Source organism: Hemicordylus capensis, chromosome 2 (genome assembly GCF_027244095.1).
Source record: "Hemicordylus capensis ecotype Gifberg chromosome 2, rHemCap1.1.pri, whole genome shotgun sequence".
NCBI classification, from domain to species: Eukaryota; Metazoa; Chordata; class Lepidosauria; order Squamata; family Cordylidae; genus Hemicordylus; species Hemicordylus capensis.
In genome coordinates this window covers 255,477,710-255,503,835 of record NC_069658.1, presented here as the reverse complement: position 1 = coordinate 255,503,835, position 26,126 = coordinate 255,477,710, and the positions used below count along the sequence as shown (strand labels likewise).

Genomic DNA, 26,126 nt, shown 5'->3' with positions numbered 1-26,126 from the left:
TGGAAAGGAAACCAGCTTCTTCTTCTTCTTTGGGATATTTCCCCTGTTTTCCCTAATGCGACCAGTAGGTGGGGGAGGAGAGTAACTTTTTGGAATGGAAGAGAGGACTACAGTTCCCAGAAGCCACACACCCCCACACCATGAGAGGAAGGAAGGACCGAGCCGTATTAAACATCCCTCTAGCTATTGGGCCTCGTAAGATTCTGGTATCGGATTGGCTGGCATCGTTGACTGGGCGATTGCTGTGGAGTAAAGATTCGGAAGTGTCTGCGCTGCGTGGGACCTCTCGGGATAGAGACAAAGAGGTTCGGGTGGGAGGGTGGGCCGTGCGAGTGAGTGGCGCGAAAGCTGCTTGCTGAAACATCGGAATCCCAGAGTATGCAGTTGCTGGTGAGGAGAACAAGAGTACGTGGCGCGCGGGCAGGATCGTTTTTTGGAGGATCCAGTGCTGCTGTCAAATAGTTGGTTCGCCTAGGTCAATATTGACTATGGAGACTGGCAGCAGTTCTGCAGGAGGTCAGGTAGGGTGTCTTTCTCCAGGCCTGTCCCTGCTAGAGATTGGACCTGGGCTTCTCTGCCTGCAAAGCATATGCTCTGCCACTGAGCTAAAGCCCCATTGTGTAGTGGTGGAGGCAGCTTTCTTGTGTGAGCCTGCCTTAAGATTAAGATGGTAGAGTTGTGCCATCAAGTCTGTTTCGACACCTGGCACCCACAGAGCCCTGTGGTTGTCTTTGGAAGACTACAGGAGGGGTTTACCATTGCCTCTTTCCATGCGGGATGGGATGATGCCTTTCAGCATCTTCCTATATCACTGTTGCCTGATAAAGGTGTTTCCCATAGTCTGGGAAACATACCAGTGGGGATTCGAACTGACAACCTTCTGCTTGTTAGTCAAGCATTTCCCGGCTATGCCATTGAAAGTGGTCAAGTCTGCCTTAGTTTTGCATATTTCACTATAGAGTGGTAGAAGAAAATGATGACTATGCTTTTGTATGTCTGCAGCAGGCAGGAGGAGGTTAGGAAAAAGGGGGATAAGAAGCAAAGGTAGTGGAACTGAAGAAAGGGTGGAGATGGTATTGTGGCAGGAAGGGAAGGTTATCCCTATTGGGGTCTCTTCGTTGTTAATATGCAGAAAGAGGCAAGGTGGGATGAACAGCAAACTGGGTGGCAAGTCAGTTATGCCCGTTTCACCATTTCTACAGCACAGAGTGCTTTGGAATAATTGAAGGAAGCCAATGTTTATTCTGTGCATATCTTGCTTGGTGGAAGGACCATCCAGTCTCCGTGTTGGAATAATAATTTTCCAGTCATGACACTGCACATTTCTAAGTAATGGTTTGACTCTGTTGGTGTTAATTTATCATCATCAGTTTTATTACGGCCATTGGCCATCAAAAATGGTAGTAACAAATATACACAGTACGTCAATAAAACAATGCTAAAACACAAGATGACAGATTACAATCAATAATAATAAATGATTTAAAAACAACAGACAGCTCTCGCAGTTAGGCACTTAATAGGGACCTCAACCTAATGGCAATATAGAAAAATTTAGCCACAACTGCTGTAGTCCCAGGGCTCGAATCCGCGAAGCAGTAATAAGTATAAAAGAGATCACACCTTCCGGGAAATTTAAGTAACAAAGGGGAAATGAGCTCTTCTCTAGCATCCCGATACAACGAGCAGTACAACAACACATGGGTGACAGTTTCCAGAAGGCCAACGCCACAAGGGCAGAAAACTGCAACAGGATTATCTTTTGCAAACCTCCGATCCAAAAGAGAAGAGGGTAACACATTGAACCGGGCCCGGGCAAATGCAGCCCGAAATTTGGAAAAATGTAGCGTTGTCAAATAACTAGCACCTCTATCTCCCCAGGGTGGCAGAATCCCAAAATGTAAAGGGGAGCAAGTCCTATTGGCCGAAGACCTAAGTTCCTGCCGTTCAATATGCAACCGGAGAAATAATATTTCCTTCACCTTATTATATTCCCAAGTGAGGAGTTCTGAAGGAGAAAGGCCCAGTTGAATAATTTTATTATTTACAAATGTTAGCCAGGGGTTAGGATAAGAATCCACCCATAGATGTTGGAAAAAAGAAAATTCCTGAATCTCAGAACAGAGTTTACTCCATCTAGTGAAAGTAAGCTCCCAGGCTTTACAGACAATAGAGAAAGACCCAGATTCCAAACATAGAGCAGAATAAGGCACACATCTAGGCACTGCAAAAATTGCTCTCAGAAAAATAGACTGTACTCTCTCCAGTTCAGCTGTTACACCCTGGATCCATAGCGAAACTCCAAAAAGTAGCTGGGCCACGATCTTAGCACGAAATACCTGGAGTGCCATGGGAACAAACTGGCCCCCTTTAGAGTAGTAAAATCACAAAAAGGCACTGAGGGTATTGCGGGCTTTGTGAATTGAAGACAGCCTTTGAGTTTTCCAATTTAGATTATATTGAAATGATATGCCTAAATATTTATAGTTGTAAACCTGCTCAATGTGGTTCTGATTTATTACCCATTTATAGAGTTTCCTGGATTTAGAGAAAACCAGGATGGTGTTAATTCAGACGAGAGTAGGTTTCGGAAAACACTAATGTATTAAGCATGTTAGGATATGCTGACCTTAAAAAAAAAAAAAGAATTCACAGGAATGAAATAGGAAAATATAATATTGGTGCTGCATCACTGAACTCCAGTAATAAAACAAGGTGTTTAGACATTTAGGCCTGGCTGCATTTGTATGGGGTTCCGTTATAATCACTCAGGGTCAGACGTGTCCTCCCAGTGGCCTAGCAGTAAGCCCAAAGGGGACTGGAAGAGAAATAACTCCTCACACATGTTCCCTCTTCCTGAGGGAGGTCAGAGCACCTTGCTTCTGGTTCCTGAGCGGTCTCCCATCCAGCCAATGCTTGGAACAAGACAGAATGTTTTCTGCATATTGGTGATGTGCCTTCAGAAGTGATGATTATTTTACTGGCATAAGGGCATTTCCAAGGGTAATGGAAACGGGCACCGTGCCACTTTTTCAATGATTGCAGCCATAAGCAGATTTCCAAGTTAATATTGTATATACCCACTGGCAAGATAACCTCTACTAGTGTCTGAAACGTGCAAAAAATGTTGGGAACATTATCAGAATTTTTGAACATCACTTCTGATACCAAAGTATTTTGCATGTTTCAGACACTATCTAGAGTTTCTTTTTAATGGCCTTATAGTAGGAGATGTTCTCTTGCCAATGGGTATATACGTGTGCGCCTTCCCCATCTACCTTGAATCGGTACTTGGAACCAACAGTTACTCGCTGTGACATTTTAAATGAGATTTTTTGTGGACTAACTCTCTCTTTTATTTGGGCCGACTTAGATTCAAACTCCACAATTGTTACAGTATCGCATGGTGTCCACCGGCTCCTCTTATGTGATGACTCTGGCTCAGTTTCAGTTTGACTCCTGAGGATGTGGACAAGTTGCTCGGAATGGTGTGGCCTACCACCTGCCCTCTTAACTCTTACCCAACATGGCTTATACTATCTGGCGTGGAGGCTGTTGTACCTGTAGAGGGCCTGGTAGAAATTATAAATGCTTCTCTGAGGGAGGACAGGATGCCTCCTTTTCTTAAGGAGGCCATCATTAGACCTCTTCTGAGGAAGCCTGCCTTGGATCCCTCAGAGTTAAGCAACTACAGGCCAGTTTCCAACCTTCCATGGCTGGGCAAGGTGATAGAGAAGGTAGTGGCCTCCCAGCTCCAGGTGGACTTGGGGGAAACGGAACATCTAGACCCATTTCAAACCGGCTTTGGGGTGGGCTCTGGGGTGGAGACTGCCTTGGTTGGCCTGATGGATGATCTCCAATTGGGAATTGACAGAGGTAGTGTGATTCTGTTGGTTCTTTTGGACCTCTTGGCAGCTTTCAGTACTATCGGCCATAGTATCCTTCTGTAACGTCTGAGGGGATTGGGGGCGAGAGGCATTGCTTTGTCGTGGTTCCGCTCCTACCTCACAGGCAGATTCCAGATGGTGTCTCTTGGAGACTGTTGTTCTTCCAAATCTGAACATTCCTCTGGTGTCCCTCAGGGGTCCATATTGTCTCCAATATTGTTTAACATCTACATGAAATCGCTGGGAGAGATTATCAAAGGATTTGGTACAGGGTGTTATCAATATGCTGATGACACTCAAATCTCTTTCTCCATGTCAACCTCGTAGGGAGAAGGCATAACCTCCGTAAATGCCTTCTTGGCGGCAGTAATGGGCTGGATGAGGGATAACAAGCTGAGGCTGAATCCACATAAGACAGAGGTACTTATTGTCCAGAGTCAGAATTCAGGTGACGATTTCATTCTGCTAGTTCTAGATGGGGTCACACTCCCCCGGAAGTAACATATACGCAGTCTGGGGGTGCTTCTGGCTCTGAACCTCTCCCTGGTGTCCCAGGTTGAGGCGTTGGCCTGAGGTGTTTTTTATCAACTTGGGCTGATATGCCAGCTGCTTCTGTTTCTTGAGATGAACGACCTCAAAACAATGGTACATATGCTGGTAACTTCTAGGCTGGATTACTGCAATGCACTCTATGTGGGTCTGCCTTTGTACATAGTCAAGAAACTACACTTGGTCCAGAATGTGGCAGCCAAGTTGGTATCTGTGTCATTTAGGAGAGACCATATTACTCCTATGTTGAAAAAACTACACTGGCTGCTGATACATTTCCGGGCAAAATACAAGGTGCTGGTTATTACCTATAAAGTCCTAAACAGCTTTGGCCTGGAGTATTTAAGTGAATGTCTTCATCATCATGAGTCCCTCTGCCTGTTAGGATCATCTAGAGCAGTGTTTCTCAACCTTTTTGGACTCAAGGACCGCTAAATCATTTGTGCAGAGTGTCAAGGACCGCTACATTCTTTGTGTGCAGTTTCCCGGACCAGCAGTTAGTAGAGGGGTTTCAAGTTTAATTTTATTTTATATATCTAAGACTTTATACCGGTCCAAAACTTGCATCTACTTGCAATTAACTTGCAATTAAAATAATGTCATAAAATAAAATTTGTTAAACAATAAACTATTTTATTTACATACTATTTACACAAGAAATTAATTAAGAAATTAAATAATGTCATAAAATAAAATTTGTTAAACAATAAACTGTATTTTATTTACATACTATTTACATATCAAAATGCACACAATGTTAATGTGAACATTATATTCAAATATTTTAGGAGCAGAGGAAAAAGTCTGATAATGAGATATTCAAAATAAAACCTTGGTATGAAAACCAACAATATTCTTCCTTTCCATGTAGCCATAAATAAGAGCCATGTCTGCTTACTGGAAAGTATGCATTCCCAAATTCCAAGGAGACTCTTAGTACATGCATATAAAAAAAGAATCATTAAAATAGAACACATTCAAGCACTATTTGAATGCTTGCATTACTTTCTCCCAAAAGCAATATTGGGGCTGTATTTGTGAATGGCAAAGAGATGACAAACTTTTGGTACTTCTGCAACAAGACAGTGGTAGAAAGGGTGTTCTCCAAAGCCATCCTCAAGCAAGCAGATCTTTCCCAGTCAGTACTACTTGATCCTCCATTTCTTCATATCTAGCAAGCTCCTTTATGAGGCGCAGCAGGTCTGCGCAGCCCTCAGACCGCGCGGCTCGGAGATGGAACGGGGCCATTTTCGTGGGGGGCGGATGGGATGGGATCCGGGGACTGCCTCTGTTTGCAGGCCAGTGCTTCTGTGCAGCATCCCAACTCTGTGGCCATGCACAGCACTGCTGGCTTATTTAAGCCCACGTAACGTGGGACTGCAAAAGAAAAGTTGCAGGAGACTCAGAGTTGTAGCGGAAGAAGAGGGAAGCGAGGTGTCGCCAAAACAGAGAAAGGGCTGGAACAGAAGAAGCGGCTAGGAGGAGTAAGAGCGAGCGCGGGCGGGCGAAAGGGAGAGGCTAGCAGGTCGGAGTGGGGTTTGAGGGCAGAGAAGCGAGGGAGCAACAAGAGGCAGGGATTGGGCAGGGCCGAGGGAAGAAAGCCCGCAAAGAGCGGAGTCAGGGTGAGGAGTCTGCGCCAGGGAAAGCCAGATTAAGGAGTGGCACTTTGGGAGCAACTTTTGTCGAGTGCGGAGCGAAGAAACTTGGAACAGGGCCATTTTCCCGGGGGGGGGGGGATGGGATGGGATCCGGGGACTGCCTCCGTTTGCAGGTCAGTGTTTCTGTGCAGCATCCCAACTCTGTGGCCATGCACAGCACTACTGGCTTATTTATCCTCAATGCTCTGCTCTCCACTCCCTCGCGTGAGTCCCCGATAGTTGAAGAGCAGGAGAAGCAGTCGACGGTGGCGGCACAGGCACAGTCAGGCGCCAAGCATCCCCCTGGCAGCACAGAGGGGAAAAAACCGCAATCTCAGTGGCAGCTTCTTCAAGTAGTTTTGGGCCGATTTGGCCCGTCTTCGGCCATGTGGGGGCGGCGGCGGCAGCTTCTTTGGCCTGAAATTGGGCCTTTGTGGGGGCGGCTGGGCGGCGGCTGCAGCCGCGGCAGTTGTTTGGGGCAGGCAGTAGTTTGGGCCTATTTCGCCGTCTTCGGTCGTGTGGGGGCGGCGGCGGCTTCTTTAGCTTCTGTGGGGGCAGCTGGGTGGGCGGTCGGTGGCGGTGGCAGTCTGGGCCGATTTGGGCCCAGACTGCCAATTCTGGGCCTTGATCTGGCCATGTGGGCGACAAGCGAGAAAGCGGCAGGGAGGGGTAAGTAAACCCTCCCGCCCTCCTAAATATACCCCCCCTGCAGTTGGTCAAAGCAAACACTCACAGCCTCAGCACCTCACTTATTTTTAGCCCAGTAAGTTTAAGCAGCTCACCTCCAAAGATCTCAAAAAACCACCTTCCAGCAACCACCCAATTTCTCCACTCACTCACTCACTGACTGGGCTATCTTCCCGCCTCGGCACAAGCCCCGCGCCTGCTCCACCCCTATTGGCCACTGACGCTCCAGGAGCCTCGGAATTTCCGGGGAGAGAAAAACTTTTACAGCGGAGAGAAAAGCGGATAGAAAAACAAGCGTATTCAGTTTGGAGCCCTGCCTTCCTAGTCGCGGACCGGCACTCAAGCCTCCGCGGACCGCTGCCGGTCCGCAGACCGGCTGTTGAGAAACACTGATCTAGAGCAGTGTTTCTCAACCACCGGTCCGTGGACAGGTACCGGTCTGTGAGCAGATGAGTGCCGGTCTGTGCTGGTCCATGAGGAATTAATCCCCCCCCAAAAAACAATTTTGAGCTGGTAGAGGCCTCCATTGCTGGGAGCTCTCCAGAGCTCATTTCTAGGCAGGCAGCCCTCGCTGCTGGGGTAATTTTTATTTTGAGGAAGCTAAATGAGTGTTATCCCAGCAGCGAGGGCTGCCTGCCTAGAAATGAGCTCTGGAGAGCTCTGCGTAAAAATGAGCTCTGGAGAGCTCCCAGCAATGGAGGCCTCCACCAGCTCAAAATTGTTTTGTGGGGGGATTAATTCTGTAGGGGGATTAATTCTGCATGTTTCTGCAAGTACTCAGAACACATATGCTCAAATGTTTATATGTACTTTTTCTTATGATTCATTAGGTTCTGTTCATGTGAAGATATTGCAGAACCCATTTTCAGTCCAGGTAAGTGCATGGAACAGATTTCTTTTTTTAACAGAAAGGGATGGGAAGGGGAAGTAAAAGTGTAAGAGATTAATTGCCTCTGTAGTTGAGACTGCGGAGGCTTCTTTGTTCCGTTCCTTGTCTGTTGTTAAGTCCCTTAAGGGGGTTGGGGGAATTTTCTTTGTCTTTGCAGGATCCAGTGACCTTGCAAAGGTTTCTTGAAGAGTGATGCCATCATGGAGAATTGTGGGAATGCGCCCTTGTCAGGTAAGGGACTTGCTTTCTCATTTGCTAAGAGCTGCCAGTTCCTGGCTTTAGTAATACTGCCCTCCTGAAAATGTGAAGGACTGGAAGAGGTCCAGTTAAATTGTTTAAACGTGCTATTATTTCAATAGCAACATCAATGTGCATGATGTGTTATTCTTCCCAGAATAACAAGAAAAAAGATTTACAGTATTCCCAGTCCCAAAGAGAATAGTAGTGGGGCTAATTGCCTCTAGTCAAACGTTTATTTGATTATTGTGACTCTGAGATGTAAAAACGGTACAACATTCCCCGATTTCATTTCTGCGGAAAACATGAGAGGAAGTCAGAGTACCCAAACAAGTTGAACATGTTTACATTTTCTACAGTCAGTTTGGACACAGAGGGTGAGGCGGAGGGAAGGGAAGAAAGTGAAGGCCCAAGGAGCAAGGGAAGACATGTTGGATACGTTTCTCAACTCTATAGTTCCATAATTGTTAGGATGTTGGCAAGGGGCTGGACGTGCAGGGACGGAGCGCTGGAGCCTTGGTACTTCTCAGCTTCTCTGGCTGTTGGGGTGGGCATAGCCATGGGGGCTGTCATAGAGAGCGCCCTCTGCACTCCTGAATTTGCAACTGCACCACTGGATGTTGGCCATTTTTAAACGAATGATTATAAATCACATGACTTCACTGACTTCCTCAACTAATTGAATTTGATTTTAATTGGGAAATTATGATATAATGGAGAATTCTTTATTAATGTTAATGTTCTTTATCCTGAAATCTTCTGCTCCTGAGCAATGGCTTCTTCTCCAAGTTTGTGTTGGCTTCTGGGTGTTCTTGGGAGGAGGTTTTGTTTGTGTTTTCTAGGGAGGGTTTGGGGTGTTCTTCCGAGTCCCTTCTGTCATTCTCTCTCTCTTCTTTCTTGACAAGGGTTTCTCATTCCGAAGCCGTTTCTCCTGACCTGGATGCAAGGTAGACAATTGCCATGGGTGCCAATTTTTCAGGGCTTGAACCAAAAGGAGATCTCTGACACCAGCTCAGGTGAGGGATCAACCAAAACCAGTTGTACTCACACAGTCACTTAATGGATTCCTCACTGTGGAACTACACTCCCAGAACTGTGTGTGTGTAACCCAATTCTGCAAGAGAGCAGAAATGCGCAAAGTGCAGTTTTGGACCCAGAATGCAGCTTGGTAGCCAGCTTGGGTTTCTTCAAAAAGGAAGGCAGCAGCCCTTGCAACACAGAGATGCTTGCAAGTGTGTTGAGAAGTGGCAGAACATCATATATATGAAACTGACTTACACAGAGTCTGTCTGTCTAGTTCAGTATTGTCAACACTGACCAGCAACAGCTTTCTAGGGATCAAGACAAGGGTCTTTTCCCAGCCCTACTGGAAGGTCATTGATGGCATCCAGGGACTTCTGCGTGCAAAGCAGGTGCTCTCTCAATGAGCTAGATCCCTTATGTCTTAAAATGGTGAAAGCAGACCTTCTCTCTACCCTGTGGGAAACCTCTTACATTCAACCGTTTCTGGCTTTAGAATTCAGCAAAGGGAATGGAAAAGCGAATATTAGTCATTCTAAGTTCAGTAAAGGTAATGTGTGCTGTCAGGTCGGTGTCGATTCCTGGCGACCACAGAGCCCCGTGGTTGTCTTTGGTACACTACAGGAAGAGTTTACCATTGCCATCTCCCATGCAGTAGGAGATGATGCCTTTCAGCATCTTCCTGTATTGCTGCAGCCCAGTAAAGGTGTTTCCCATAGTCTGGGAAACATACCAGTGGGGATTTGAACCGGCAACCTGTGGCTTGCTAGTCAAGTCATTTCCCTGATGTGCCATTACATATTATTTATTTACTGGTATGATTGATTTGTTTTCAAATGCATATAAAAATGTGTTCTGTCTCGCTCTCTCCCACCCCCCTTGCCATTACTTTGGATTGAAATATCAGTCCTCAGCGATTCCTCTTATATCTTGCTTCTGACCAACCCTCCTGCTCTGGAGAAAAAGCTGGAACAAGTAGAGAACCCAGGGACCCCAGATCATCAAACATCTCAGGAAAATTGGACTCTGCCAGCTGTCCAGTCAGGTGATGGATGGGTTCACTCTACTTGGGTTGCATAAGGATTTATTCAGAATAAGTTTTGGATTTCTTCTATTGATTGCCTGTGTGTTGATTGCCGGTGTGTTTACTGCCCATCACACTTTGCCAGGAAGGAACAGTGCATCAAGCATGGGAAACCAGCCCATGCCATAGGGAGGGATGGTTGATGGTGCATCTGGACAGCATAAAAAAGGCCCATTGGCCTAGCTATGGCATAGAAGTCAGCTGTATTCTTGCTGTTCTCTTGCACTTCCTGCTCTTGTGCTAAATGTGTAAGCAGAGCCACACTACTGCTCGTCAGACAGCATATTAGCACATCAGCCAGCTGGGGTGGTCAAGAGCATCGGGGAGGGCGGGGAATGATTATTGTGGTTTTTTGACAAGGTCTACGCTTCTAGAGATGGGGAAATTGTGATAGCCTTGCAATACAGTCAGCTTTCAGTGTGTTGTTCTTTTATGGTCCTGGCTGCAGCCGCCAAATTTGCAATGGCGTTTTAAAAGCTTAAAAAACACAAAGATGGCTATAGCATTTTATTCTACCTGTATTTACCTGAATAGTAGACTATTCTGAATTTGAGATGATTCCATTAAAAAAATAGAGTTGAATATAGGTTATACATTATTTACCCAAAAAACCTAGTCTTGGATTCTGGTAAATACAATGCCTTTCATGGCACATGATCACCAATTTCCCAGTTCCTGAGATAATATGTAATAATTCTAAAGGGGTCTCCTTGATCTGATTCCCTTTTGCTTGGCCGCATTGTTTCCACAGCATGTAGAATGCCATCCTCGTTTCAGTCTGGATTGTCCTCTCCTTCCAGACGAAGGGAAACAGGTGTAACAGCAGAATCAGCTCAGGTAGGAGATTCTGAGGGAAACCGCTGGTGGGTTTTGGTTGGGGAGGGGGAAAGCAACACACACACACACACACACACACACACACACACACACACACACAGATTCAAGGAGGAGAGGATCTCCTACCTTCATAGCTTTATATGGACTGGAGAGAAACAGCACATCCTCTGATCCAGATTACCCTCATCTGCAGCACTAAGCTTCAGAGGGGGCAGACATAATAGCAGCTTCAAACTCTTGGATGGGCAAAATAGGGATGCCCCAGCTGAGCTAGATAGACCAAGGATTCCTCACCCCTCATTTTGCCTCCCTTCCAGACTTCTGTACAGCACAAGAAGGGAGCTTGGGGTAGCCGAGACCTTAGCATTGTAGATGCTCTCGCCCTGAATCTCAGTGCTGCATGTAATGCTCCCTGGCATCTCCAAGTAGAGCTGGGAAGGACTCCTGCCTGAAAACCCTGGAGAACTGCTGCAAGACAGTGCAGACAATACTTAGCTAAGAACATAAGAACAGCCCTGCAGGATAAGGCCCAAGGCCTATCTGGTGCAGCATTCTGTTTCACACAGTGGTCCACCAGATGCCTTGGGGAAGCACCCAGGCGAGAGGTGAAGGCATGCCCTTTCCCCTGCCTACATCTGGTATTTAGAGGCATCCTGCCTCTGAGCCTGGGCACAGCCTATAGCTATAAAGACCAGTGTTCTCTCTAATTTTTTCCATCTGTGTGCAGAATGAGTTTTGTTCTGGGCGGGAATCAAGGCAGTGTGTGTGCATGTATATTCAGAGTGGGACCATCCAGATTCTATCTGAGCAGGTTCTAAAGTTAACTCAGCAGACATCAAAAAACTTGTGAGCGCAGGCATGTGCTAATGCCTTAGAGGGAATGCTGATCAAGACTAGTAGCCGCTGATAGTCCTGTCCTTCATGAATTTGCCTAAGCCCCTCTTAAAGCCATCCAGGCTGGTGGCTATCACCACATCCTGTGGCAGAGAATTCCATATATATTAATTATGTGCTGTGTGAAATAATATTTCCTTTTGTTGGTCCGAAATTACCTGGCAGTCAGTTTCATGCGATGACCCTTGGTTCTAGTGTTATGAGAGAGAGAGAGAAAATCTGTGAACTTTTTCTTAACTATTCATAATTTTATAGACTTCTATAATGTCTCCCCTTTAGATGTCTTTTTTTCTAAGTTAAAAAGCCCCAGATGTTGCAGCCTTGCCTCAGAAGGAAGGTGCTCTAGGCCCCTGATCATATTGGTTGCTTCTTTCTACATCATCTCAAGGTCTATAATGTCCCTTTTGAAATATGGTGTGTAGAACTGTACACAGTTCTCAAAAGTGTGGCTGCACCATAGATTTTTGTATAGGGGCATTATATTATTAGCAGGTGTCCCCCCACCCACCAATCTACTTCCTAATGATCCCTAGCATGGGATTTGCCTTTTTCACAGCTGCCACACACTGAGTCAACCTTTTCAATGAGCTGTCCATCACGACCTCAAGATTCCTCTCCTAGTCAATCAGACCCCATCAGTATATACGTGAGGTTAGATGGACCAAGGGTCTGACTTGATGTAAAGCAGGTTCCTATGCTATAAGTGTGTAGTGGGTGGGCGGGGTCCCTGTCCCTACCTCATTGGTGCAGTTTGTGACAGATCCCTAACTACTTTTTCTATTTTGAGTATTATTTGAAGTATTATTTAATACTTCATTTATTTCTCAGCCTACCAGAGTAATAAGGTAGATTGTGAGGATAAGGGTGCTTGTGAAGATAAAATGAGGGCAAATGTGTCTAGGCTGCCCAGAGCTCCTTCAAAGGTAGCCAAGAGACAAATGTCGCCATTTAATATGTGATATATCAAATGTTATGGTGTGGGTATGAGTGCACAGCTGCAGTTACTCAACTCAACAAAAAAAACATGATCAAGGGCCAATCAATTAGAACTGAACTATTCAAAATAAAAAAAAACTATATGGAGGTCAAACCAATATGAAAAGATGTGTATAATAATCTGTTATCACTGTTGGATCCTGCTGAAAAAACCTTTCTGTAAATCTGGAGCAACTGATGAATAACATACATGGACTCAGAAACTATGTAACAACATGACAATATATTGACATTAGAATGCAGTGGCTAAACATTTCCCAGCATGAGTTCTTGGACCAATTTTCCCAATACATAATAAACATAAAAAACATAATATAGAAGAAATATAATCCATTGAGAGAGAGAGAATGGTCTCACTGCGTCATCGTCTCAGCAGTCCATGGTGGAATTGAGGCTGAAGTAGAATCCAGAACAGCCAAAGTGTGGCAACAACAGTCTCGAAATATATCAAAGTCCACGAAGAATGTGTAACATGGGGCCAGCAGTCTGAATTTACGAAGTCACAGTGATAAAAGTAGAACTGGAATAGTAATGTACGTCATCGGAGATGAAAGTGAAACAGGAACAGTGACGATCGTTTCATATTATTTTCTTCGGACCATTCCCTTCACAAATAGATCTATAATATATCAAACAATCTCATTATACATTACAAAATATTTCTAGTAATTAACACATCTTTTCTATGAAATGCTGGATATATATCCTAGCAACCTCCAAAGTATATAATATCACTAATATTCAGAATAATAATAATACAAACTTACGTGCGATACAAATTGATGCTTCACGTTAGAAATCTCTCAGAAAGTGAGCCAGATAACGGTATTTGTTGGCAACGTTCTTATGCAAACCCATTAACTCTCTAACTGGAGCCATAAAACAGCTGGATCTCCTCATGATGTAAAAACAACATACTCAGCAGTATGTTAGTTGCCTGGAATGTTAACAGTTAAGAAAACCTGACACCAAACTCTCTCCTCTAAAATCACAACTCAGACACGTAACGCCTGTATATACAAGTCCCAAGTTATCAAACAAAGTGTAACAGAGAATATAAAGTTCACCCGGACTAAACTTGCTAGTACAAAAATAACCTAGAGTTCCAAGTTTCCAAAGCTTAGATAAACAGATACGGCTAAAAAAACCCAGATAATGGCTCAAGAAAACCGAACAGCTACATGAAGGAAAGAGGGAACAGACAATGGCATTTAAAGATAAGACCAGTCTATCACAGTATTTAGTGCTTGTGGTTCTAAGGTGGAGCATGAATAAATTAGAGATGCCTCTTTCTGTAACAACGCTCTCTGTGTATCTCTACAACTATACCGATCAACTGTAAATTTATATAGTACAAAGAATCTCATGTCCTCCACTTTATGTTGTTTCTCTTTGAAATGACTCTCCTAGGGTGCTTTTAAAGGAGGATACCTTTAGCCTGCAGTTCCAAGAGGAAAAAACAGATGAGTAGAGAAAGTGCTGAAATGTTTTTTCCAGGAGAGGGATGGACAAAAGCAAAATGTAATGTGTAAAGTGTTGCTGCAAACCGAACCCAAATGAGGTGATTTGTTCTTGCAGAGACAGGTGACGTTTGAAGATGTGGCCGTGTATTTCACAGAGGAGCAGGCAGCTCTGCTGGACCCAAACCAACGAGTTTTATACAGAGATGTCATGGTGGAGAACTATGAGAATGTGGCCTCCCTGGGTAAGGAGCTTCTTTCCTGACATGGTATGGAAATGTGTGAGCTACCCATGGACAGAAAGGCAATACATATGCCCCCTGCCCAATTAAACAAAATGCCACATTCCTCCTGATGTTCTCCATTCTCTGAGTCAGACCCTTGGTCCATCTAGCTCAGGTTTCAGGCAGGAGTCTTTCCCAGTCATTCCTGGAGATGCCAGAGACTGCCACATGCTTCCTGACAGTCTCTCTCCATTTCCAAGGAGGATTTCTGCTCCCAAAGCCTGAGCTCATTGTCCGGCTGGAACGAGGGGAAGGACCGTGGATGTCCGACATTCAAACCGTGGATGATACCCTCATGACTAACCCAGGTGGGTAAGCCAGTGGATGGCAATTTGTTTTATGATTACTGGTAACTATGACCTCCTTTTACCTTCATTTTGTTTATGAGCTCAGGATCTTGACGGCTTGTGCTTCCCCTTTATTAATCTGATTACTGAATTCCCTTTTCTCCTGCACTCTGCAGTTAATTCACTCTGTTTGATTTAATCTTACCCCAGCAGAAAACTTCCAGAAAAATCACTTGTGCCCCGAATGTGGTAAAAGCTTTGCATACAAATGCAAGCTTCAGCTACACCAGAGAGTCCACAGAGAAGAGAAGCCTTATAAATGTCTGGAGTGCGGGAAATGTTTCTCTTGGAAATCGGCCCTTGTAAAGCATCGGAGACTGCACACGGGAGTGATGGGAGGGAAACTTCACGAATGCTTGGAGTGTGGAAAATGTTTCTCTTGGAAACCAGATCTTGTGAGACATCAGAGATTTCATATGAGAGAACCCCTATAAATGCCTGGAGTGTGGGAAATGTTTTGCTTTGGAAGGAAGTCTTTGGATGCACAGGAGAATGTACAAGGAAAGAAACCCTATAAATGCTTGGAGTGTGGAAGATGTTTTGCTTACCAGTCACACTTTATATACCACCGGAAAGCCTATATGAGAAAGAAACACTATAACCATTGTGTCATCTCTATGGATTTTTACAAACAATCAAAGCCTTGTGTGTAATAAAAATCTTTAATGTATGAACTTGCCCTTAGTATTTATTGGGCAGTTTGTCTGTGAGGAAGCTTTATAACAATCTCAGCTAGTAATAGTTGTGAGGATTGTACACAGTTTCTAATAATGCCAATATTTAGGTCACCTTGTACCCAAAAGCTGCAATCCTATGTACATTGAACCCACTAATAGGTTCCATAGAGATTAAGGGATCTTGTTCCTGAATAGGATTGCACTGAAAATTAAGCATTTCTAACTCACATCAATTTCAATAAGAAATATTGAAATATTTAAGCACCTGCCTAACTCTTCTACAGAAAAAGTTGTAGAAGTGCTTGATTTTGGCTGCATTGCAACCCAAGTACTTGCATATCATTTTTGCAGTGATAAGGGAGGAGAGCTTTGGTTTTGATAGCCACTGCATCATCCTGGTTTTCTGAATAAACAGAGTTGAGGCCTGGTGTATATTTGATAATCCTCCATTTTGTCTGTGGGTGTTGTCAGATCAGAGGCATAACTAGGGGAAATGGCGCCTAGGGCAAGCACTGAAATTGCTCCCCCCCCCCGCTAATGTTGTCATCTGAGCTCGATACTGAGCTTTAATACTGAGCTAGATGAACCTATGGTCTGACCCAGTATATGGCAGCTTCCTATGTTCCTATGTGGGCCTACCAAGACTGGGGGCAGAGCAGAGACACTCTTATCCCTAGACTTCAGGGCCAAAGTCCAGGACTTTCACACCTCCTGGGGACCCCCAAATTTCCTTTAGTGTGTCCTGGGTGGTGTAGTTGCCACACCATGGCGCTGGCTCATGAGGTGCCGGATGTCCAAGTGCAATTGTGAACTGTGCTGGGTGATTTAGAGACAGAGGGAGGAGTGGGGAAATAAATATGTGGGACTAGGATTGATTCTCACAATCAGCTCCACAGAGCTCACTAATCCCAACTGACTATTTAACCAGGATCCCTGCAGTTGTGAAGATGCAGCCAGAGTTATATTTTACTGGTATAGCAGATCATCATACAATTATGTTAACTGAATATATGTTTAAGCAAAAGAGCAAACACCCTCTTGGCTTTTAAATCGGTGGAAGGCTGGGCTTTTGCAGAATAGAGTGTTACAAGTACGTCTCACTACAAGCATTTTTTTTTTTTTACATTTCTTTTTACATTTAATATCCCGCTCTTCCTCCAAGGAGCCCAGAGAGCTGTACTACATACTTGAGTTTCTCCTCACAACAACCCTGTGAAGTAGGTTAGTCTGAGAGAGAAGTGACTGGCCCAGAGTCACCCAGCAAGTCTCATGGCTGAATGGGGATTTGAACTCGGGTCTCCCTGGTCCTAGTCCAGCACTCTAACCACTACGCCACACTGGCTCTCTTATGAAATAGTGGAAGGTCTGCAGCATGGATTCTTAATTGGCTAGGTCTGATTTTAACAACTGAAACCTCCAATATTCTCCCCCCACTTGTTCTGGTACATCATTGTTTTACATCTGATTGCAAGCATACATATTCCAGCTGTCGGGGAGGGGGGAAATCACCCGCCCCCACCACAACGCCACCCCCCTCCCCCTGGACGAGAGACACCTTGGCTTGAGAGCCCAAGAAGAGACCGAGAAGCCCCAACCGTTTCTTCAAGTCGACAACAACACACAGTAACTCACAGCTTCTGCCAGCTTCTCTCCACCACACGACCCAAAGGCTCCCTTTGCTGAGGGAGGGGGCGCAAATATGCTTGCCTGTGCTGCTGGGCTGGGAACTTCCTCCCTGAGCCAAGCAGGCAGGCGAGCATTTACGCCCTCTCCCTCGGCAGTCAGCTCGGCGACGGCACAGCAGCAGCACAGACTTGGGCAGCTAACTTAACAATGGGGGCTGAGAGGGGATGGAGCTTCCTCTGACCGCTGCACGCCCCGGCCCGGAAATCTGCTGCCCCTCCCACTCAGAGAGCGAGGTCTCCGTCTGAGTGCATCCTACCAGCCTTGCCGGGGGGTGGGCTTCGGCTTTTCTGGCGTGGCCAGGCAAGGCGAGCGAGTCACCTTTCTCTTTCTCTTGCCAGGGCAGCGCGCCAGCCGGGGACTGCGCTCAGGCTAGGGGGAAGAAAAGAAAGGCAGGTTCTCTGCTGCTGCCGCCGCCACCTCTTTGCATCTTTACAATGCAGAGTTAAATTAAGTGCAGAGAAGTGCAAAGGGTGGCTGGTGGCGGGGGAGGGAATCATTGCCATCGGTGGGATTTGCAAGTGACCAAGGAAGTATGTGCAATGTTAGGGGAGCAATTTGTGTACTAGTGACGATGGGCAAATATGCATAACACCAACCAGTTTTTAAAGGGAAAAAACAAATGCCAAACACTTAGTCATACAGTATTAAGCAAGTCCACATCAGACTCCCTCCACACCAATGTTTACTTTTTACTAAGCTGCCTACCCGCCCCCTGACCACTCAGCCCGTCTCATTCTCAGGATGGAAAACATCCATTTTGAGAGTGGTTGTGCTTTGGTGCCTGCTCTCCCGCAGCTTGGAGCGAGCACGTGGTGGGTAAAAAGGGAATTTTAAGAGAGAAGACACACACCTTGGAATTGCTTCTTTAGGCTTGTCTTCTCTTGTGAGTGAGAAGCAACAGTGAGAGAAACAAGGCTGGGCTCGTGCCGCCGCTCCAATGATCCTCTTGGCTTGATGATCCTCCCGACCTCCGCAGCTCGAAGCAGAGCAAAGCAGGCAGCGCAGTAGCAAACCACCAGACGCCCTCTAGCCAGCAACCTCCCCTCGAGACTGTGCTGCGTGCAGTAAACGCAAGCACATCACATGATGCGCAAGCGCGAGTGGGGGGAGGGAGGTCCCACTCCCTCCAGCCAATGGCAGCAGGGTGCAGGCAGCGCAACAGCCAGGCGGGCGCCTAGCCAGAGCAGAGACAGCACCTGAGGTCTGCTGAAACTAGAATTTTGTGGGGGAGGGGGCGGGGCAGTGGCAATTTTGGCGCCCCTCGAATGGCGCCTAGGGCACGTGCCCTGTCTGCCCCCCCCCCAGTTATGCGTCTGCGTCAGATTCATTCATAATGGCTTTCTACTACAAAAACAGAGCAGCCACCTAATGGTGCAGCACTGAAATGACTTGATAGCAAGCCAGAGGTTGCCGGTTCAAATCCCCGCTGGTATGTTTCCCAGACTATGGGAAACACCTATATCGGGCAGCAGCTATATAGGAAGATGCTGAAAGGCATCATTTCATACTGCATGGGAGATGGCTATGGTAAACTTCTCCTGTATTCTACCAAAGGAAAGCACAGGGTTCTGTGGGCACCAGGAGTCAACACCAACTTGATAGCACACTTTACCTTTACTATGAAAACAGCCCTTTGAGAGCTGTGGACTTGTGTATGAGAGAGGAGGAGAGTGAAAGCTTGTTGTCAGGCTGGCTCTGTTCACCATTTTGGCTTTTGTTTTGAACGAAGGCACACTTCTGTGTTACATACAAATGCAAGGAACTGTGGTAAGGTTCAAACCACAGGAAAAACAAACTGGGCTGATAATAGGTTTTCTTTATTCTTTATTATTATTATTATTATTATTACACTTATATCCTGCTCTTCCTCCGAGGAGCTCAGAGCAGTGTACTACATACTTGAGTTTCTCTTTCACAACAACCCTGTGAAGTAGGTTAGGTTAGGCTGAGAGAGAAGTGACTGGCCCAGAGTCACCCAGCTAGTTTTATGGCTGAATGGGGATTTGAACTCGGGTCTTCTCAGTCGTAGTCAAGCACTCTAACAACTACACCACACTGGCTCTGTATTATTTCTGTATGTAATGCAGAACTGTTGTTTAGTACGATTAAGCAGCAAGAGCTTTCACCCTCCTCTTCATCTTCCCATCTGTGAAAGAGGAAAAGGGCAAAGCATGTAGATCTGCAGCTTCCTGCGTCTTATTAGCTGGATTCACACACAATACAGCACCTCAGGTTCATGTGAGGTGCCACAGTCCTGGGAGCCTGTGTCCCCCGTCTCTTCCAGTGTAGGTTCAGCTATGCTGGGGCTGTCTGGTGTGAACCCACCAGTCTTGGCATATCGGATCCTACACTAGAAGGAAGGGTAGTGAGTGCACTCCCAGGGCTGTGCACTTCACACAAACCTGAGGTGCCATGTTATGTGTGACCTCAGCCATTCCCTTAGTGGGAAACCATGGCTTCCTGTGGCTTGTATGCCGATGCTTCAGATGAAGGAATGAGAGAGAGAGAGAACACGAATGAATACTGCCCCACAGCGTGTCAAGGGTGTAGTATTACTTGGATAAATAGGAATAGCACTTCTTACTTCCAAGGCATCAGTACTGGGACCAGTTCTCTTAAACTTGTTCATAAATGATCTAGAAGTTGGGGTAAGCAGTGAGGTAGCCAAATTTTCAGATGACACCAAACTGTTTAGGGCAGAGAAACCCAAAAGAGATTGCAAGGAGCTCCAAAAGGTCCTCTCCAAACTGTGTGAGTGGGTAACAAAATGGCAAATGCGGTTCAGTGTTAACAAGTGTAAAGTGCTGTATATTGGAGTAAAACATCCCCCAACTTCACATGGACGCTGATAGGATCTGAGCTGTTAGTGACTGACAGGAGAGGGATCTTGGGGTCATGGTGGACAGCTCATTTGAAAGTGGCGACCCAATGTGCAGCAGCTATGAAAAAGGCCAATTCCATGCTAGGGATCATTAGGAAGGGGTTTGAAAATAAAACTGCCAATATTATAATGCCTTTATAGGAAACTATGGTGCAGCCACATTTGGAGTACTGCATGCAGTTCTGGTCACCATATCTTAAGGAGGACATTGTAGATCTGGAAAAGGTGCAGAAGAGGACAATCAAGATGATCAGGGGCCTAGAACACCTTCCTTATGAGACAAGGCTACAACACCGGGGGCTTTTTAGTTTAGAAAAAAGTTGACTGAGTGGAGACATGATAAAGAAAGGAACGATTGTGCTGTCGAGTTGGTGTTGACTCATGGCTACCATAGAGCCATGTGGTTTTCTTGGTAGAATCTGCACTACTCCCACACAATATGAGATGATGTCTTTCAGCACCTATATCGCTGCTGCCTGACATAGGTTTTTCCCATAGGGAAACCTACCAGCAGGGATTCGAACTGACAGCTTCTTGCTCCCTTGGCAAGTTGCTTCTCTGCTGCGCCATTAGGTGGCTTGGAGACATGATAGAGGTCTATAAAATCATGCTTGGTGTGGAGAAAGTGGATAGAGAGAAATTTTTCTCCCTCTCACATAACACTAGAACCAGGGGTCATTCCATGAAACTGATAGCCATGAAATTTAGGACCGACAAAAGCAAGTACTTTTTCACACAACTCATAATCAGCCTATGGAATTCTATGCCACAAGATGTGGTGACAGCCTCTCGCCTGGAAGGCTTTAAGAGGGGTTAAGAGGAGTGACATAGAGTATAAGGTGCTATATTGGATGGTGGCCACCTACTATTTAGATTGCCCTGGGCCACTTTTCCATGTGGATTTTATCCCTTTCTTCTCCATGAGGTTATCAGGGGAGTTTGATAGGCATGTCCACCATACTGATGCTGCTACATCAACATATAGTTACCTCTGTGATTACTGTATGCCCCCCAGATAGTCTTAAAATTTAGCTTTTGGTTTTGTTGGTATGATGGATGGCTGCCATTCATGCTTCTGGCACTTTCTGAACTCCACTTCTTTAGTCTGTTAGTGAACAGCAGTTCATGCAAATATGCAAACCCCGAAGTCACTTGGCATGATTGTGTTTAGTTAGGCTTAGGGGTGTGCACGGAACCGGCTGGCCCAGTTTGGTTCGAGTCTGGCCCGCATTGAACCCGTCCAGTCTGGTCTGGGAATTCCGCGAATTTTATTTATTTATTTATTTATTTTTAAAATATAATTAAAATACCTGTAGACCCTTTGGGGGGCTTCCTGTAGGCTGCGGGTGTGTGTGTCCACGAAGGTTCCCCATCCCCCTGCCAGCCTCTCAAATCACCACAGTGGCTGGGTAAATGGAGTATTTTTGGCCCTTTTGGGCCATCGGAACGGTGAGCGGTGGCCATTTTGGGTGCCGCTGCGCATGCATACATGGCCTCTGTGGCCTACAGCATTGCAGAGGTCATTTGTGCATATGCGGCGGCCATAATGAGTTCAATCCCGAACCCTTGAACCTCCAGACAACCTCCCCTGAACCACACATCCCTAATTAGGCTTAGTCCTTCAGAGTCACTAGCGTGACATCCTGTTCCCTGTTGCAGAACCTCATTAATAAATAGGCATAAATAGGCATAGGTAACACAGTCAGGAGCTAGTCTAGGTCTATATGGGAACCTTAGCTGTTTGGACATGCACTTAGGAGTGGTTGGGGGAATCTATGTATCCTTGTCATTGAGCAGTAGGCCAGCTCAGCAGAATGCATTGGGTTTTGCCTTTTAGGTATCCGGATTTAGTACAACTGGGGTTATTCCTAAGCCTTCATGGCTGGAAGCAAGGGTTATTCTAAACCTGTATGGCTAGACACAGGAGGAGATTTATGATGGAGTGTAAACTGGGCCGAGGAGAAGCCTGTGGTCCCAGGGCCGGATTAAGCTAGTGTGGGGCCTGTAGCATATGTTATGAAGGGGCCCCAAATAAAAAAAATGCACATAAATATTAAAACATACATTATTTACTTGCATAGTAAAGTAATTCAATTTTTTCATTTGCCTAGTGCCCCCCTGCCACCAACCACCCCATGCCTCCACTCAGCTGAGCCAGCTAGTCAACAAACTTTGCAAAGCACACACACACACCCCACACACACACTTTTGTGACTCCTGACCATGGGTTCTCCTTTGGCGTTATTTTCACAAAGAGAAAGGGGGTGGGGAACAAAACTCTGAATGTTTAAATTAAAAGGTTCTCAGGAATTCTTTACTTTGAGAAATCTGAACCTATTAGCAATTTTGGCACACAACAATGGAAGTTTGATTCCAATGTGTGCAGAACATATTGGATCCCAGCAGCCATCACATTAAAAGGGCCATTTGACAATATTAAGAATATATGTTTAACCTCTTGTGCAAGCCTGACAGGAAAGCAGATGTATATTTAAAACAGTTGATGCATTGCAAATGAATTTGATTATGATGAGGTGCATTAGCAACTTCCATGAAAACAGAAGTATCCAAAAGACAATCTTTTGGCAGGAGGCACAGCCTCTTTCAATCTAAATTACACTAGCATGCTTAATATTAAAAAGAGGAAATGCACAAATCATTCAGTACAACCCTAAGCATGTTTACTCAGAAGTAAGTCCCACTGAACTTAATGAGCCTTACTCTCTAGTAAGTGTGTTTAGGTTTGCAGCCTCCGTTTATCTTTGGACAATTTCAACGGGCATTCCAATGTAAAGCTAATGAAGTTGGCAACGCAGCAGTAGTTATTTCAGTTCTAGAGGAGAGGAAAGGAGCTCACCTTAAATCTGGCAGTTCCTTGAAAAACAATGATCACAAATTCCCTCCCAACAGCACTAGATACTAAAGGAGGATATAAGTGACCTTACTCAACAAGACCGTGATATAAGCTCCCCTCAATTGATCCACTAAACTTTGCGACTCCTCTTGCCCTGCATCTGAGTTACTTCCGGCTTTCTTTTTCCTCTTAAAGGTACACGTTCTCATTATTTATCTTTATCCTCTACCAGTCAGTCGGAAAACGCTGGCAACATTCAACTAGCATCTTCTTTCGCTTCCTTTCTTCCGGACGGCATTAATAGTTAGTTGTTTTTAAATCTAAACTACTTTTATTTCTTTTACTCTCTCTGTGTATGTTTTTAAAAACTTTTACAGTTTAAACAAATAAAGACCAACTCCCTGGCAATTAAGTTATCTTTGAGACCGCTTTGCAAGCTATCTGTTCCTATTGTTGTTCTTACTGCTCCCTCCCATGCTGCTTAACATAATAGATAACCCAATCAACACCATGGTGCCAGGAAGACCTTGCTTAAATGTCCTCGAGCGAGGCGAGAGAATGGGCAGCAGCAGGCAATGAGGAGAGTCAGCAAAGAGCACCAAATAGAGAGCAAAAGAAGGGGCAGACGTTCAAGCCAGGCATGCGGGGACCTAGAAAACGCGGGGCCCGTAGCAAATGCTACATTTGCTACTATGTTAATTCAGCCCTGTCTGGGCCTGGAGGCAGGCACTCATTAATTCCAGACTGCTTAAAGGTGGCAGAACTTGTCTGGCATTCCACAAGGAAAGTCCTCTTTTCAGTGGCAGCATTCATGCCACTTTCAGATGTGCTTCTTTTGGCAGCACATTTGCTAAAATTGGAATGATACAGAGAAGATTAGCAGGGCCCAGGTGGACTCTTTTGGCTGGGTCGCTCTCCTGGGGTAGTAAATGAGCTCAGCGGGGTGCAAATTGCAGATAACTGATATAACTTCGATGAGGGGTTGTGATACTACTGTTGAGCAACCCTATGATTGGCCTAAAGGGAGAGCAAGCTATTGTACTGCATAGGGCCTAGCACTTACAGCTGTGTTCAGTACGGGCTGCACTCCATCAATGCATACAGCCACTGTAGTGTCACAGTAGATTTGAGTCACGGATGTACCTTGAGGGTGAACTAAGAACCATGGATACTGCAGTCACAAAATGCTACATACATTTCTGATGCAGTGATGTAGTCACCGTCACGTTGCAAATGAACCTTCAGGGCTGAGCTAAGAACCATAGCATACTAGAGTTGCAATGCTATATGCCATACACCTTTCTGATGATGTGATGTGCCGACTGTAGCATCATGGATGGGCCTTGAGGGCGAAACTAAGAACCATGGCATACTGCAGTCTGACATGCGATATGCATTTCTGATAGAGTGCCGTGGCCGCCATAGTGTCATGAATGGGTGTAATGGATTAAAGCCTTTGTCTCAGAGCTAGCTCACATGAGGGAAAGAAAATGCTGAATCATCCCTGGCGAGCTGCCTGGCTAGGTTTCTCCTAAAACTAATCTATATTTCTGGTAGAATTAAAATGCTGCCACCACCACCCCTCTTATCGACAGAGCTCGAGCCTCCCTGGTCTCAGGGTGGAATCTCATGGGAAACTCTCTACATTTTACTATTGGACAAGTACAACATTTTTCCATGTGTACACCTACACATGGTGAGAGAACTAATAGCTGCTGAGCTCCTGAGGATGTGTTTGCACCAGATAAATCTCCCTTCTTCTGCTACTGAGTTAAAAAACCACTCTGAGAGGATTGGGAAAGGTTTTTTAAAAAACTGAAAAAGAAAACTTTTATTCAAAAGGCTACAAAAATAGGTTGTCTCAAGCTTCAGTAATGGGTTGCATTTCAGAATGCTTAAATGGTTAACAGAGTCTTTTTCAATTACTACAGATGGGTTCCATCTGAGGCTGTCTCAGCTTTCAGAAACAATTAAAATACTTAGTAAGTTACAAAAATAGGTTGTCTTTATTCAGACTTAAATGTTTACAGAGGCTTTTGCAACGCCTTAGGTGTGTTGAGCGTAGGCTCGTGTTTCTAATTTCAATTATGTTGCAGGTAAACTATAATAGAACAGTATCCAGAATATGCAGAGCACAGACAAAGAAATATAAGTTCCTAACAAACAGTCTGACTAAACAAACTGTTCCTTATGCTGAATTCCCTTTTCCTTGAAGTCACACAATTACTGATGCGAATCAAGCATCCTGCAATCCTTTCTTTCAAGGATCTACAGAGTTATTCCATGAGAGAAACCTCCATGCTGGCTTTGACCATGAGGGAGCAAAACTCCATTGCCCCTCACTAAGCCCTTCCACACCCACTTCTCTCCAGCAAAGACCACCCTTCTTGTTCCCAGAATTCCCTGCAACCGCTCTCTAGGACCCACCCACCTGGTGTACTGATTGGCTGCCCTGAAGTTCACCAGCTTGTCAGTTGAGACAAGAGTTCACTCCCTGTTAACTCTTTAGAGGGAGGGGAGACTGATCACTACAATGGGCCTTGAGGGCGGACTCAGATGCATGGCATATTGCAGTCAAAATGCTATATGCCTTTCTGATTAACTGATGTGGCCATCATGGCACTGTGGATGGGCCTTGAGGGTGGTACTAAGAACTATAGTGTACTGCAGTCTCAACATGCTATATGGTAGCTTCTGATTGACTGAGGCAGCCACCATGACATCATGGCACTCTGTGTTCTGAGCCCCAAAGCAGGGCATGATCCAGCTAGGAACATTGCTTGGCTGAGGGTAGTGGGGTAAAGATGATTGAGGAGTTCAGGTAGGGTTCACCATCACCCATTGAGCTTCTAGAGCTTTTGAACCGGGTTGGCATTGGGTTTCAGGTATCCTTCCAGTTTGGTACAACCTGCTGCAATGCAGGATTCGGAGGGGTGCACAGAACCCTGGTAGAATTGATAAGGCACAGAAGATGATCAAAAGGGACATGGGTAGGTTTGTTTATTTTCATGGGTGGGGTCTATTCCCCATCTCAATATGGTCTTCTCCATGCATGAGCTGTATAGGGGCGATGGAGCTCACTTTTTCCTTCTTTTCTCCCATCCAGAGCTGTTTCAGGACAATGGAGTGCATTTATTGCCATGGGGTTCTGATCTATTTTAGCTGAATTAAGAAGGGGATTGGCCATTTTTCTGGATGGGTTGTGGGAGGGGAAGTGGTC

At 45.4% G+C, this 26,126-nt stretch overlaps 1 protein-coding gene, 1 long non-coding RNA gene and 1 pseudogene across 8 annotated transcripts; 2 read left to right on the top strand and 1 right to left on the bottom strand.

The window, feature by feature from the left end:
• The first annotated feature begins 60 nt into the window (after nucleotides 1-60).
• LOC128343453 (zinc finger protein 248-like) lies at nucleotides 61-15,478 on the top strand. 6 transcript variants are annotated; one of them, XM_053292567.1, is made up of 10 exons: nucleotides 351-390; nucleotides 4,215-4,307; nucleotides 7,591-7,634; nucleotides 7,807-7,880; nucleotides 8,792-8,902; nucleotides 9,814-9,951; nucleotides 10,742-10,827; nucleotides 14,296-14,422; nucleotides 14,662-14,769; nucleotides 14,959-15,478. In XM_053292567.1, the coding sequence occupies exons 4-10, from the start codon at nucleotides 7,850-7,852 to the stop codon at nucleotides 15,240-15,242; spliced, it is 885 nt and encodes a 294-aa protein (XP_053148542.1). In that variant the 5' UTR covers nucleotides 351-390; nucleotides 4,215-4,307; nucleotides 7,591-7,634; nucleotides 7,807-7,849; the 3' UTR covers nucleotides 15,243-15,478. The 6 variants fall into 6 exon arrangements, with proteins under 6 accessions (XP_053148543.1, XP_053148540.1, XP_053148541.1 ...); XM_053292568.1 differs by lacking the exons at nucleotides 351-390; nucleotides 4,215-4,307 and adding an exon at nucleotides 61-305; XM_053292565.1 differs by lacking the exon at nucleotides 4,215-4,307 and having other exon boundaries at nucleotides 61-390.
• On the bottom strand, nucleotides 12,922-18,214 carry LOC128343456 (uncharacterized). 2 transcript variants are annotated; one of them, XR_008315541.1, is made up of 2 exons: nucleotides 18,022-18,214; nucleotides 12,922-13,336 (listed from the first exon to the last, which is right to left on the bottom strand). It is a non-coding gene; the product is annotated as an uncharacterized LOC128343456 (long non-coding RNA). The 2 variants fall into 2 exon arrangements; XR_008315540.1 differs by lacking the exon at nucleotides 18,022-18,214 and adding an exon at nucleotides 13,485-13,817.
• Nucleotides 18,215-23,732: 5,518 nt separating this feature from the next.
• Nucleotides 23,733-23,794, top strand: LOC128348394 (uncharacterized; annotated as a pseudogene).
• The last annotated feature ends 2,332 nt before the right edge of the window (nucleotides 23,795-26,126 follow it).